We start from the raw sequence: 16,615 nt of genomic DNA on the forward strand, positions 1-16,615 counted from the left end.
AATAAAAGTGTTTTAGCTTAATTTTTATAGTATACACTGATGATTGACTTTTAACATTTGTTTTAAATTTTTTTTTTTAAGGTTTCTTAGTGAGGCAGACTGTAATAAACATTTGTAGAAGAAAGAGGCTAGAAAGTGACTCCTACAATCCTCCACATGTTCGCCGAAAACAGAAAATTGCAGATATTGTCAATAAATACAGAAATAAGCAGCTGGAGCCAGAATTTTATACTTCACTTTTCCAGGAGGTTGGGCTCAAGAATTGCAATTCTTAAACCAGTGTCCTCCAAAGACAGTTATAGATCAGAGAGTGGTGGCTACCAGAGGGAACAATGGAAATATGTTACTAGCACTGACTGGAGGAAAAAAATCCCACCACCACCAAAAAATAAATAAATAAATAAATAGAGCTTATCTTTCAATCACCAAGACAGAAGAGACACCATTATAAGTACAACTTAAGAAGAATTTCTGCTTTCTGGTGAGAAGAGGTCTCCCAAACACAATCATAAACCTCTCAATGGGGTGATATAAATTTTATCCAATACAACTTTTTTTTAAAGTGACAGTTTTACTTAAATAGTACATTTCGGGAGAAACTCTAAACAGCTTTGATAAATGTGTTCATCAAAAAAGGGGAAGTGTAACATAAAGTGGTTCATAAACTAGCAGTCAGAGAGTCTTACACAGCTCTCTTTTCCAGGAGATTAAATACCAAATGGGTTTTTCTCCCAGAATCTCCAAGGACTGATTTCCCAAATCTGGAGTTGCTTGTGCTGGGGAGAAAACCAAGAAGAATTCTAGCCTCTTATTCTAGCATCAGCTTTACAAAAAGAAGAACCCATGAATATCTCTTATGCAGATATTTTTAAAGGAAATCTGACTTTCAAATATTCATCTTCATGTATCAAAAAGATAACAAATATGTCAATGTCAGCATTGTTCTACTCATTTATACAGATCATCTGTCTAACAGTAACCACTGGTTACCACAGAAAGGGGTCTATCAGGAGCACACCCAAAGTGAGGGGTTCCGCTGTCTACATTCCTTGGCAATGTAGAAAAACACAAAGCGAAAAGTTATTTAAAATCAGTGAAGCCATCTCCACTTGTGGTCCAGTTCAGTGTAGCAGAAAGAAAGATGTTTCTCAGACACTAGGAAGGGAGAGTTGAAATGTTATAAAATTTCTTGTTGGTTTCAATAAATTTCAGCTCAGAACTACTGTTGAAAATGATTTGATTTCATGTCATGTATGATCTATATTTTTATCAGGACTCAACAGAAAATGTCTACTGTAAACATATAATTAGGAATTTTGAAAGTATAAATTAAATTTCACTGATTTAGTCGTATTGCAAAAAGAAATTACCTATTGCCCATGAATTTACTCAGTATTAGTAATTATGTTATTGGGTTTTGACAGAAATTGTTTCTCTTTGTCAATCGTTCTGTGTCATAGGTTTTGTTAATCTGAAGACATGATACACATTAAAATCCTCATTGTGATTAATTTTAGACATCCCCCTCCACCTGACTTTTACTGATCTTCCCATGATGAAGGATCCAAAGTATCCTTATAGTGATTCCTATATGACAATTCTTGTCCTCTTTTCTTCCCTTTATTATTTATTTGAGATTCTTTTATCTTCAGGTATTTAAACAACCAATTCAAATTCCGAAAAATTGATCCTATTTCTTTCCGTTGAATGTGTTCACTATTACATGAAGCATAGTTGGTTAAATACAGTGTTTTGTTTGATGTTATGTCTAATTTTTATCACCCACTTTCCCCTACTCAGATCCAAATCTTATTCCGTAAGGCATGCAATTTGCAATCCGTAGGCAGAGATGTGAATCAACAGTTTTTGCTTCTAAGTTTGCCCTTCAGTGCTATTTTTTTTTTTTAATTTTCTTTACATCCAGGCCATTTCTTTTTACTCACCCAGTTTCCCCTCACTAGTATAATACAATTCTAATGATAGTTTATTTCCTTTCAAACCAAGCTAGAATTTCTATATTTCCAAATTGTTGATTAGTGGGAAAAACAGAATTAAGTAGCTCTTTGTATGAAATCTTAAAACAGGACATCAGGTTTTGCACATTGCAAGGAAAAACTGGCCTTATCTTTCAGTTTAATCAGTCAAAACGATTATACTACAGCCTTAAATTTTTTTAAATCCTAAAATTTAAAGGTGATTGACTGTCATGCTTATCCAATATTCTTCAAATAAAACCAACTTTTGCAAAAGTGATGAAGTCAGAAAAACCTGTTCATGAAAAAGAAAATATTCCTGACTCCACTTCTTTTTGCTAGCATCTCTACATAATTTCCCCCCTTTCTAACAGATGAATGAGTCATGGAAAATGCTTTGTTTGTGGAACAGCAGGAATATTGTTTGTATGCTGTTAGTGCAAAGAAAGTAGTGGGACTCAATGACCTCTCTCAAAATCTAAAAATCCAAAATCTGCATCATAAGCATTCTTCCTTAATCCCTAGAAGTATTTATATTGGCATACATTACATGACCTAGAGGTCAGATAAAAGCAATTGCTGCATCCATAGGGAAGTTTTTGATTAAGATTGCTGGACTAATGCACAGTTGGTGTGAATACATGATCACTACACTCACCAACTGTCTTTACTGTATACAAATCATTCTGGTTAAAATGGCCTATGAAAAGCATATTTAATCCACTGATTAAATGGCATGGCCAGTGCATGTGCTCAGTTGTCACATAAGAAGTCTTTACTATTCCACATAATTGAATTTTTTTGCATATATTCAATAACCACTTTTGGACATCAAAATCTGCTTTAGTTTATTTCATCTATAATGTATTTGTCTTTAAAATATATTTAGTCACCATAAGTGACTTTGCTACAGGTTTACACTGGAGGATGAGTGTGTTACAAGAACGTAGAGTAGTGTTACAGAATTTCACTTCCAAGGCCAAGCTCTATAACACGTGCTCATGTACACACACACACACACACACACAATTTCTGAAGATAAATTATTAAGATGTCTTCTGGAATTAACTGTTAAATTTTTTCTATTATTAGCAGCAGCTCTGAAAATGAGTGTGGGGATGTTTTTTTCGTGCTTTAAAACCTTTTTTGGCTATTTAGCCTCTTGGACTATTTCATCAGTTCTTTCCAGGCTAATTTACCATTTCTACAATTCCCCCTATGTGGGCAATATAATTATGTAACATTTTTTCTTTCTCCTCGCTTTTTATTATTTTCTACTCTGAGGAGTTGTGTCCATCCTCCTCTCCACCAATCTCCTTTCAAGAAATACATAGTGGTTAATAATGGTAAATAATATATGTTGGCTATAGGTTGTCCAGGATTTGAGGCCTTCACAAACAGTTACCTCTTCTGCACTTGTTGGGAAGTACTTGGTGATTTTCAAATACACAAATGTGTTGATCTAACTTATTATTATTGGAAGGTTAAATTTTACCCAGAAAGGTGAGTACAACTGACCTGGATGGCAGATTATATAATTTTCTGATATCAGAGATTTTGACATTACTTACCTATGTGACAATTAGATTTTCTATTTAACTTTTAAAACAATTTCAAGTCCCATTTAAGTACTGGATTGTATCTTCATAAAAGTATTGTTTTGTGTATTTAAAACCATCTCAGTGCTTTCTGAATTTAGAGAGCTGCTGCAAAGACAAATCTTAGGAAAAACCACTTGTAAGACGTTCAATCAAACAGAGTTTCTCAGCAGATAAATACATCTGCTTCACCTATGATAGTAGCTCTTTTGTCCCTGAACTAGTTTTTCTTATTAAAAAGTAAGAAAAAGGGTGTCATTTGAAATTTCACATTTCAAGACTTTCTCTAGAAGTGAATGGAGGGCATCTTTCTCAGGCTTTGTAGTTGTGGCTGGCAGTGAGCAGTAGCCATTATTTGCTTGAAATCACAATACAATTTGTATGAACTTCTGTATGTTGCCAAGACATGATCTTTTTGTTGTTACTGTATTTTCTGTAAATATTTCTGGCACTAAGTTGTAAAGTAAAGACAACATGTAAATATGAAGATGTGAACTCTGTTCCCTCCTCTCTAGTATTTTATCTCTTTGTTAGAGAAGGCACAGAAGCTTGTTTGTATTTATGCCAATTCTTTGTCCAGAAGAAACACATGGAATACTGAATGTAACACACTTAGTCAATTAAATTTTAAGGATATTCTTATCTAATACCCTGTGTGCTTTTGGTTAGAGTCTTGTTCCTTCCAGCTGAACTCTTTCCATTTCTTGCAAGGGTCCATGTGTGGACACAAGATTTTTAAGCCAATTTTTATTCACTTTGAGCAGTAGGATTTGTGGGCCATCCAGGTAGGAAAAGTTCGTTTTTAATTGATTTTTATTTTTAAAATATGAACCTTCAACATTTTAGGGGACTCATGCCACATCCAACTACCAAGTTATGGTCCTGTCCCAAAAAGATGAGTACCACCTGTTTAGCAGAACCAGATCAGATCACATTTGAGTTGTAGAACAGGAAAATGCCCATTGGACTGGTTTTAATTCTGGTTGAGAGAATGGGGAACAATCATGAGACACTGAAGTGATATTTTTAAAACACAAGTCTGACCATGTTTCTCACAAACACACACACACAACTCCAGTGGCTCCCTGTTGCTTCCATGATCAAATATGAAATGCTGTTAAGCATTCAAAATCCTTCATAACTACCACATACTTTCTAAAAGTACTAAAGCCTTTCTGCCACATACTCTTTGATTCAGTGACATAGACCTGGCTTTTTCACAAAAAATAAACTCCATATTTTGGCTCTATGTATTCTCTGTGGCTATACCAAGACTAAAATGTTCTCTTCGCTTCACTCCACCCACTGGCTTTCCTGGCTTTCATTGAGTCCCAGTGAAATTCCCTTTTACTGGATATCTTCCTCAAACCCTATTAATTCTAGTGCCTTCCCTCTATTAATTATCTCCTATTTATCCTATACATAGCTTGTTTGTATATATTTGTTTGCTTGTCTTCTAAGTTGGATTATAACTTCCTTGGTAGCAGGAATTGCCTTTTGTCTCTTTTTGTACCCCTAGTGCTTAGCACAGCGTCTTAATACATAGAAAGCATTTAATAAATGTTTTGATGGCAAAGTTTCCATTTAAACCTTGATGCCCAATTCCTAATATCTACATATGGCAACCCAAGATGCATTTACTGAATTCCTGCTGTAGCCAAAACTTTGATATATATGCAGAGAAGAATAAGTCCCTGAGCTTACAATCTAGGTTTCAGAGAGTTCTTGGTAGATGGTAAGTCTAGCTGAATCTTGAAATATTAATAGGCTTTAAATTTAGCAATATAACAGGGCAACAGGCAGGAGTCATGTTCCTATAATACTCTCTCCTCCCTCATGCTTAAGCCTTTGTCTAAGTTAGTATTTGATCTCCTGTACCTTAAGAGTCCTGCAATGCACCCCCAAGCTACTAGTAGGGGGGAAGAGGGAGAGAGGGGAAGTGTAGAACCAAAGATTCTGGGTCAAAGAATGTAAATACAATGGTATTTATCCCAGAAAATACATGCCGGGCCCAGATCTCCTATTTACTCTGATGTAGCTTCTCCCACTATTAATAGCCCTCATTTCATTAATACTGTAGGGTTATGCAACACAACAGCTTCGTGAGGCAGATTCTTTCAAGTATCCCATTTTGCAGTAAAAAAAACTGACTTGAGATCCCTAGTTTGATCCAGGTTTCAAACTCCAATCGGTACACACATTTCACACAAGCAAAAAGTATGTTTTGGAGAAGAATATGCCTTATCTAACATCCTAAAATCACTAAATATCAGAGCCTCCACTAGAACCTTGGTCCTTCTCCCATAACAGGAATAGGGCCCAGCCAGAAATTCTAGTATCAGCAAATGTGAGCATCAGTGTGAGAAGGTTTTGTTCTTTTCTCCATTCTTCAAAGAAACCAATTGATGCCATTTAATTCGTGTGTGGAGCATCTACAACACTTGGGGTAGCCAAGTGATAGAATTAACAGAGCACTGGGCTCAGAGCCAGGAAAATCGGAGGATCAAATCCAGAATCAGACTCTTCCTAATTGTGTGACTCTGGGTAAACTATTTAACTTCTGCCTGCTTCAGTTTCCTCAACTGTAAAATGGGGATGATAATAACTACCTCCCAGAATTGTGAGAATTACACGAGATTGTTTGTAAGGTGTAATTTGTAAAGCACAATACCTGGCACATAGTATGTACTTAATAAATAAATGCTTGTCCTCTGAATTCCTAAGATTCTATGAGGCTTCACTTGAATTTGTCAGTTGTCTCTCTGATGGGTCAGAATTGAAAAGATTGTCAAATTCAAATTAATGCTGTGCTGGTGATCTCTGGTTTAAAAAAAATACCCTAAAAAAGCAATCAACCCACCTCTACTGGAAAATATCCAGTGATGTGGAGCCTGTTGCCTCATAAAGCAATTCATTACATTTAAACCTTGTTCTTATTTTTCATTTCTTTCCAGCCTTTGTGAGTTATGGTCCTTTAATAATTTTGAGAACAATTTTGAAATTTTGGAATATTGGGAACCCACTTAGGAGGGCATTCAGTACCTAACAAATTCTGTTAAAAGCATGAGTACATAGCCAGGAATTGGTTGTTAGATAAACAGATGACATTTCTCCAACACGATTCCCCATTCTACCTCCAAGATGTTTCTCTGATCCATTCTTTTCTCTTACTTACCTTCCTAAGTCAATTTCTCACAACCTTTCAACTGGACTAATATAAAAGCTTTCAAATGGGTCTCTCTCTCTTTTAGCTTTCCATTCTTTCTTCAATACAGCTTCCAAAGCAATCTTCCTAAAGCATAGGTCTGATCACATCTTAACACTACTCAAAAATCAATTCCCTCTTTCCTTTAGAACAGAAGTTTTTAACATGGTCTCTGAACTTTTATTTAAAAAAAAAAGTATTTCAACATAACTGGTTTACTTTATAATCATATATATCATGCATTCAAAAACATTATTCTGATTGCATGTTTAACCTGTACCAGATTGCTTGTTGTCTTGGGGAGGAGAAAGAGGGAAGAGAGGGAGAAAAATGTACACCACAAGGTTTCAAGGTTTTGCAAAGGTGAATGTTGAAAACTATCTTTGCATATATTTGAAAAAATAAAATACTATCAAAGTTCTTTCAAATTCCCCACCCCCAAAAAGCAACATTTTTCGGAAAAGGAATATAAAGATTTACTTAGACTGCCAAAACTGCCCATAAATACCCCCCAATCCTCTCAAAAGGTTAAGAATTAAAATATAGTATGCTTTTTCATAGATGTAGAGCTGAAAAGTACCTCAGAAGTTATCTTGTTCAAACCTTTCCTTTCTTGGATAAGGAAGCAAGTACAGAGAAACTGAATAATTTGTAATCAATAGTAATAAGTAACAGTAGAATTTCATACCTAAGTCCTCTGCCTCCAACCCATCTGTCCACTGCATGAGTTTTCCTTCTTTAAAATCTAGTTCTAATCTACCTTTCTTGATTTATTTCCCATTAATCTCCTTCCATAAACTGCCTTTCATTCACTCTAGATTACTAGTTATTCCTGAACTCACCATTCAGTCATTCACTATATTTACACAAACCTGGAGTCCATTGTTTCCTTTTCTCTGTATCCCAGAATTCTTTTAATTGTTCAAGGTTCACTTTAGTGTCCCCTACTTCAAGCCTTCCCTTATTCTCCCAGTTTGTTTAAGCTCAATGACCAAGATTTTTTTTCCCCTTTGTATGCCCCTTATACAAAGCAGTCACTTCAATGTTTCTTTGGACACAAATTATATGACTGAAAATGACCTAAAAAGTATTACCAAAGATCAAAAATCTTGGGCAATAAGCTGAAGACCATAGGGACACAAGTTGTATTTTTTCGCATTGTTGAAAACAAAAAACACAGAGAACTAGTTTAGGAAATGACCACATGGTTAAGAAATTGGTGACTGAAAAAGGACTTGAACTTTGGGGTCATAAAAGAATGATAGATTCATACCCATGAATTGAGTACACTTTTTAAAATTGTTTTTTCTAGGTGTCTTGCATCTCTGACTCAAAAAGATGGGGGGAAAATGAAAAAATGCCTATTTGCATTTGTATATAAATAGAAAGCGGAAAAAAAGAAATATGTGTGTGTGTGTGTGTGTGTGTGTGTATCTGCATCAACATTATACACTTCAACAACAATACTGTATGAGGATGTATTCTGATGGAAGTGGATTTCTTTGACAAAGAGACCTAATTCCGTTTCAATTGATCAATGATGGACAGAAGCAGCTACACCCAAAGAAAGAACACTGGGAAATGAATGTAAACTATTTGCATTTTTGTTTTTCTTCCCGGGTTATTTTTACCTTCTGAATCCAATTCTCCCTGTGCAACAAGAAAACTGTTCAGTTCTGCAAATATATATTGTATCTAGGATATACCGCAACATATTTAACATATATAGGACTACTTGCCATTTAGGGGGAGAGGGTGGAGGGAGGAAGGGGAAAAATCAGAACAGAAGCGGGTGCAAGGGATAATGTAAAAAAATTACCCTGGCATGCGTTCTATCAATAAAAAGTTATTATAAAATAGAATTTATATATATATGCATCAAGCTAGATACCATGGAGAACTGGTCTCTAAATTTTTTTGATCAAGTAATCCATTATCAGTGGGTACTTGTACTCCAAAAAAGTTTGTTTATATATTAAATATTATTTATATTTTAATAGGAGCAATGTTATGAAATGTCTTTTTAAAAATTCTTAATGAAGCAATTTAAAGATCTGGTTCTAAGTTCAAGTTAGCTCAGTTTTTATTTATTGAGTTCAGGTTATCTCAGTTTTCATTTTATTTGTTAAAACTTGGTTTTAATAGCTGTCGTAGCTAAAACCATACCTCACAAAGATAGGTAGACTCTAATAGAAGCTGTTGGCCTCAATAAATGATATTCACTTTTTAGTTCTATCCATCAGTTAATGCCAAGATTGTGAAAAATAATGCATTTAGTTTCCCTCTTTCCTGATGTTAGTCAGTTCTTAAAAACCTTTGTAAGGAATTCAAAACCCACTGAAACTCTTTGGAAGATTTTTAAACAGGTTATTAGAAAATTCTGTTTTCAACTTTTTTTAACATATGCAATTAAGTTTTTGTGGTGACATTTTTGGCTGCAAAATCACATAAATATAAAAACATTTATTTTCAAAAAGTTTTCTCTATACTACAACTTTCCTTTAAAAAGTACTTACTTTCTTTTTTTTTTTTTTTTTTTAATATTAAGAGAGACAGATTAGGTGTGCCTTTTTAAAAAATATATCTGCCAGGTAGGTAATATACTACTGACAGCTACTTGTCATCACAGAAAAAGTCAGAAAATTTGAAACATTTGTCTTTTTATAAAAGATAAATTCATAGCTTATCTGACAATTCAAGTACTTTGCCACAAAATAGTAAATCTCTAAAGTACACAAGATTTCCATAGTCATTCCCCATCTCATTATAAAGTATTGCAAAGATTCTAATATTAAAGATCTAGTTTTCATTAAATTGTATTGTTGGCTAGTAATTTTGCAATTGTCTCTAACTCTTTATGACCCATTATAGGGTTTTTCTAGCAAAAATAGTGTCATGATTTTCCATTTCCAGCTCCCTTTATAGATGAGGAAACTGGGACAAACAGGGTGAAGTGACTTGCCCAGGATCACACAGCTAAAAAGGATCTTGAGTCTAGATTGAACTCAGGAAGAAGAGTAATGGGGTGAATTAATTTTACATATGTTATTTATATGTGTAATGTGTTATTACATATTATTTACATATGGAATCCTTTCTTCATTTCAGTCAAAGCAATTGCTCACTATATACACCTAATTTTCCCCATAAAACATAATTTTGATTAAAGAAAACATTTACTGTTAAAATATATATATATATATCTTCTGGTACATCTGAACTTTAGGAGTTTACAAACATGGATTCCATTATTGAAATGGATTCTAGCAAACACAATAAAATGAGACACATTGGAAATATCAGTACTAATGTCAGATTGTATAAAAAACATTCTTCATTGAACAATTTGTACTAATAAATTATTGCTTCCAAGTTTTAGAAGTGTTTGTGGATATCTTCCAATAATATTTATTGACAAAAAATGTATTTGAATTTGTTATTATATTGTTTTCCATGTATTACTTCAGCCATTTTTGCCATGTTAGGAAGATATGTTTCTCCATTTTTATATGGCCCTTTGTATTTCACTATTAAATAAGAAAATAGAAAAAAAAAAAAGGCAACTAGATTGTTCAGTGGATAGAACACTACTAGTCCTAGAATTAAGAAGACAAGTTCAAATTTGGTCTCAGATACTTAATACCTATGTGATCAAGCAAATCACTTTTGTATTTGCCTTGATCTACTAAAGAAAAAAATGGCAAAACATTGCAACATCTTTGTCCAAAAAAACCCAAAAACAAACAAATTGAGTAAGAAACCACAAAACCATTGAGTTAACCAAATTTCTTTAAAGTATTGAACTGAGTATCATATGCCTTTAAACACTTCTGCCCCGCCCCCCCCTCAAAAAAAAAAAAAAAAAAGAAAGCTAGAGCTTAGTCTTTGAGCTCAAAATGCTTAGTTTTTAAATTACTTGCTAATTGTGATGGCTTCATATTATCATTGATTAATATTTTGAGTCAAATGCTTGAATGTATTTACTGGCTAATAATAATGGCTACAAATCCACATGTCAAATAATCTTTATAAATCTGAATCTTTTGGATTATTATGTTGATGACTTGTCAGATGTCATCAGGTCATCATTGTTCCTGCAAAACATCTGATAAAAAGCTCCTACCAGGAAGAGGAAAAAATAGCCCTGGCTATTTTCTTACGTTTCTTTGTATTGACAATTTTAGTATTACTAATCAGAATTTCTTTTCAGAGGTACTTTTAATCCATTTGTCCATTTTGGAGGGTTCATTTATTTAAAACTAAATGATACAGTCCTCCATATTCACTTTACCAGGTATTCATAAACTGCAATATATCTCAATATGCTAAAAGCAAACAAAGAAATGAGAATGTCACTACTAAACCTCACTAAAAAGGAAGAACTGATTACTGGAATGAAAATATAAACTTTAAAAATGAAACCGTAGAAGAAAAGTGGGTATTCATTCCCAGATCCTGTAAGAGAAAAAAAAGAAAACTAGCAGTATCCAATATATACTTTAGATTATGAGAAATCAGATTTCAAAGGACTCAGAGAAATAAAGAAACTCCCTTAGAGTACAATTCTACAGAAGTCAGCCCAATAAGAATTAGAGACTCTCCAGAATGAAATTCTGTATGCATAAAGAGAAATAGTTCTAATTGGGGGAGTAAAGGAATGTTTGGCAAGAATAGGAGCAATCTGAAGAGACAAATGTGTGATTTTTTTTAAGAGAATAGAGAAATACAGGATAGTTTTTGAAACTGACTTAATTTAATGATTTTTAAAAGCAGTATGTAATGAGATTTGCAGTTTCCCATGCAATACTTTGTCTTTTCTATTTGGAAATATTCATGTTGTGTATCAAATTCAAAATAACAACAAATGAAGAAATCTTTAAAAGATAATGATGTCAGTGGCTACAGAATCTCACCAACCAACTTAAATTTAAAATAGACAGTTATTACGGATGAAAACAAGGGCAGGTAACAGGATGAGTAAGAGACCATAGTCTGAGACTGTTAGGAATGCTAACATGCTTACAATGAACTGAATTTTATTCATGTCAAAGGAAGCTAAGGAAGACAAAGGGTTTAAAAAATAATATATTTCAATGTAATACTAAATTTTTTCATTTCTTAAAAAATTCTGAACATCCACATAAAATTAATATTTCCACATGCAAAATTGAATAAAAATGAATTATATATGAAATTGTGGATATTATATGCAGTTTGCTTTTCCTTTTAAATTATATTAAATTTGACATGAAAATTTCAAAGCTCTTATTTATATTTTCCTTCTGACCTTTTTACTACACATTTTTAAAAATGCTTCAATAATCTTTTTTTTTTTTTATGGGAAAGTGAAATTCTATTGCTATTGCTCTCCAACTTTCACCCCATCCCATAGGAACCAAAAAAAAGACAAGAAAAAAACCAAACTTAAACAAAATAAAATAGAAAAACCAAAAACTTTAGAATACACAATGTCAAGTAAAACAAATATCAAATTCTATCTGAAAATGTATGTCCCAGTCTATACCTTAAGTATATTACCACTTTGCCAGATGGGTAGCAAGCCTATGGAATCTAGGTTGGTCATTGTGTTGATCAATTCTTATCTCTTCTGAGGCTGTTTTTTCTTACAGTTTTATTACTATATTAATGTTAAGAAAAATATCTTCTCCAATACCTCTGTCCTTTAGAAGCTCACAAACATGGATTACATTATTGAAACAGATTGTAGCTGAGACATATTAGAAACATCTACAACATTTGTATCAAATTGTATAGAAAACTTTTATGCAAAATTTAATTCTCCCAGTTCCACTCACTTTTTTCATCGTTTCATAAAAACTTTCTCACCTTTCTCTGAAATTGTTCTTTTCTTTTATTTCTTCTAGTACAACAATATTAAATTATGTTCATACATCTTCATTTGTTTAGTCATTTCCCAAGCGATATGTCATCTTTTTAGTCTCCAGTTCTCAGCAGTTACAAAAAACTGATATAAATGTTTTTGTACATATAAGATTTAAAAAGTAGTTGTTAAATATTTATTTATTTATTTAGCAACAGTGGAGAAAAAAGAATATCCGAGAAGGGATAGGCTTGCCAATGGGGACAGATGAGACAATGTTATCTGATGACAGAGAGAGCAAGAGACGTTTTGCCCTGCAAATGATTAATAGGTTAAATCAGGATAAATAAGGTACTAGTTGGGGAGCACTGCTGATGAAATCCCACTGGACCAGATCACGAAATTCTTAAATTGACAGATGAGACTACAAAACCTCCACTCTTGATCCTTAATAAGCTTTGGGACATGGAGGAAGTGTCATAGTACTAGAGAAAGATAAATGTATTGATTGTCCTCCCCCCCCAAAAAAAAAAAAAAATGTGAAAAAACAATGTGCAAACTAGAGGCCAGTAACTTTAACTTCAATTTTTGGGAAGACTCTAGAACAGATCACTAAATCTAGATCATTAAAGAGATGGCTAGTGAATATCCAGAAAATATTTCTAAAGATCTTGAATGATTTCACATCAAAAGTAGGTCATACCACAGCTATGAAGATACGGATAGATAGATAAGTAGATGGATAGATAAATGGATGGATGGATGGATATCCAATACTATGTGAGAGTAGGCTGTGTAGAAAGTAGAGCAGAGGTAGGGGCACTTGCAGAGTCTCTTCTCTCCCATCATGGAAAGTCCAAGAAAATAAGTTTCTCAACATGATCACCAGAGAAGGGGGTGGCGGGACAAAGAGGAACAAATAAAATCCTTCCAAATGAGACTTCCAGCTGTTTGAAGACAGTGATCATACTTATTCTCCTACCACTTCAAGCTTTTAGTGTATTAGAATAGCCTTAAAACACTGTACCCTCTAGTTTTGTTTCTTCCTATCCAAAGGGCATAAAGATCAATCTCTCCCACCACCCTAAGCAGACACTCCCCCTCCCCACCCCCTGCTCCATACACACACATCCCTTCTGTTCCTCGCTCTGCAAACCTCTTCTGTTCCCTGCAATCCAAAGCTGGGCAGAAGAGTTTGAAGGGAAGCTCACTTTATTCCAGTCATGAAAGTACCCTAAATTATCCCACTGTGAGCACAGGGGATAGAACACTGGATTGGATTCTGCCCTCGCCTTGTGAACTTACTAGATATGGGATTATGAATATATCACAACATCCCAAAGTCTCAATAGTTTCTCCTTCTTCTTTTCTTCTTCTTGAAGGAACTGGAGTTAAGTGCCAAGGGCTGGATTTGAACTCAGGTTCTCCAGACTCCAGAGCCAGTACTATATCCATTGTTCTACTATATCCATGCTCTATCTCCCTGCCTTGGTAAACTGCAAAATGGGGATAATTTTACTACCTCACTGGTTTGTTCTGAGGAAAGTGGTTTGCAAATCTTCAAGTGTCACATAATGAGTTAATATTACAGAACATAAGATTTAAAAAGGATTTAGATATAGAGATTATAACCCTTGAGAGCCTAGATTCTCTTGCCATCTGAGCATCTGAACCCAATCCCAGTCCTGAACCTCTTCAATACCAACCATGTGGGGGAGGGGAGGAAAGAATCAAATAGTACCACCTAACATTTATAAAGCACTTTATGGTTTGAAAAATACTTTATATATATAATATATAAATATATGTGTGTACATATGTATATGCTATCCTCATAATTAGGGTATATATACATATATAAAGCATCCCTCAAACTTTTTGAAGTTTTAAGCTTAAAACTTTGAGGGCATCCCATATTATTTCATTTGATCTTCACAATCACCATGTAAGGTAGGTGCTCTGATTATCTTCATTTTACAGAAAAAGAAATTGAGGTTAACAAAGTGATTTGCCCAGGGTTCAAATTATTCAGTGTCTGAGGTAGGATTCAAATTTGTCTCCTTGACTCCCAGTCCATCTCTCTATTATGTTCCTGGCTATTGAAACCCAAATTTGTGGGGAAGGGGGACAGAGTGAATCAAAGATATCTCAGCCCTCCACAACCATTGAGTCTCTATCCCTCTGGACATAGTCCTGAGTCTTATACACAGTCTAGAGTCTCAGCCCCGTCATCTTAAGGTGAGAAAATCAAAATAATATTTAGTTTATTATGGCAAATAAATTCTCTTCTTTATCTTTTCTGAATCAATTAATCAATTATTAACTGTACACGCTTCAAGCAGTAGACAAGGACAAAAGTGAAACAATTTCTATTCTCCAGAAGTTTGCATCTATGTGCATTTATATGTATGTGACCTCTAATGTGTAAATAATATATCTCCATTGATGAAATGTAAAAGCAGACCTATTACACAATTAACAGATATGGATATGTACATATGTTTATATGCACACACGTGCAAATGTATATTTGTATAATGAGGATGATTCTATCTCCTATCATTTTTGGGTAAGTACATGTGTACATGTTATAAGCATGCACAGCCTATTTTGCTCAACTGATACAGTCTCCTTGTGAAGGAGGCTGGGGAGGCACAGCTGCTGCAAAGGCCTGATGACAGTTAATGGAAATGCCCCACTCTGATTTAGAGCTGATATTTTATAACTGGTTCTGGTCATTTAATCGAGTGTGGAAGAGACTGATCATGTAGTTAAATTGGTGTACCTTCAAAAGGCACCGACAACTCAGCAGGAGGCTGATCTTCCTCCTTGCCTGTATTTCTTCCAGTAAAACGGCAAAAATCCTGGAAAAGCCGTGATGGGGAGAGAGATTCATACGAACACTGCACACACAAGGAGATGCACCTATCAGTGCACCCAAGTATACATAGACTCACAATATGAATATAACGGTAGGTGAATTAGACTCAGACTAACCCAAGCTGTGCGATTTCCTTTCGGTGCAGCTGGTTCTGTCCTCCATTAAATGAAGGATTTGAACTAGATCAGATTCCCATTCAATTCGAGAGCCATTTAATTAAGTGCCCTCTCCGAAGGGAACGGCGCTAGGTGGCGGGAATTTGGCTGAAAAAAAGGAGAGGATGGTGGATTGAAAAACCTCGAAGGGCAGGAGGCATCCCCGTGTTGACGTGTAGCCTGGGCGCCAGTCTGGCATGACTCTGCCTACGTCTGTTTGCACGAACATCAGTCTGCGGGTGTTTTTCTGTCGGGTCGGCACGGAGCGCCTCTCTGTAAACGGGAGAACGCACCCGTGTGCTAGTCCTCCTTCAGTCCTCCCAGAGGGCGCAGTCAGTCCAGTCCTATGCTGTGACCCCTTGAAGGTTGTCTTAGCAAAGATCCTGGAGTGGTCTGCCATTGCTTCTCCAGCTCATTTTACAGACGAAGAAATTGAAACAGAGTTAAGTGACTTGCCCAGAATCACACAGTTAAGTAGTGTTAAAAGGCCACATTTGAATTCTTCATCATGCGGGATCCTGCTGACTCCATTGTGCCCCCTACAAGTTGAGAGGAGCGGGAGGAGCTTTGTACCTACACCTCCCATCCAGCAGGGGACGCTGTGACCGACTCTACCCCATCCTTCCCCTTCTTTCCCCATTTTGCACTTGCCCAGACCAGGCGGAAGTGACGCTATGAGCTTTGCATTATAAACCATCCCGCGGGCTTTCGTCCTTCCTTTCACAGCTGCAGCCATGGAGTTCGTTTTGTCTCGTCAGTGTTCTGCGTCTTGTCACGCAGGACCACCCGCGCTTCCCAGGCTCTGGAGTCACCGGCGACTTGACCCTCCATGAATTTTTTCACCGCGGAGGACCAGTGAGAGTTGAATTGGGCCTTTCCCGTGGTGGCTGTCCTTCCTCTGCAGTAGCGGGAACTACTACTTTCGGGCAGTACACGTGGATCACAGGGTGCGCGCACGGGC

General features: G+C 35.4%; 1 protein-coding gene across 4 annotated transcripts in view; it reads left to right on the top strand.

Moving 5' to 3' along the window:
* Positions 1-16,615, top strand: part of RALGAPB (Ral GTPase activating protein non-catalytic subunit beta) — a 112,041-nt gene that overhangs the window by 93,396 nt on the left and 2,030 nt on the right. For all 4 annotated transcript variants that reach the window (XM_051979319.1, XM_051979321.1, XM_051979322.1 and 1 more), the window contains one exon: positions 82-16,601. In XM_051979319.1, the coding sequence (XP_051835279.1) occupies positions 82-275 (194 nt within the window). In that variant the 3' untranslated portion in view covers positions 276-16,601. The remainder of the gene's footprint in view (positions 1-81; positions 16,602-16,615) is intronic.

This window comes from Antechinus flavipes, chromosome 2 (assembly GCF_016432865.1).
Source record: "Antechinus flavipes isolate AdamAnt ecotype Samford, QLD, Australia chromosome 2, AdamAnt_v2, whole genome shotgun sequence".
NCBI lineage: Eukaryota > Metazoa > Chordata > Mammalia > Dasyuromorphia > Dasyuridae > Antechinus > Antechinus flavipes.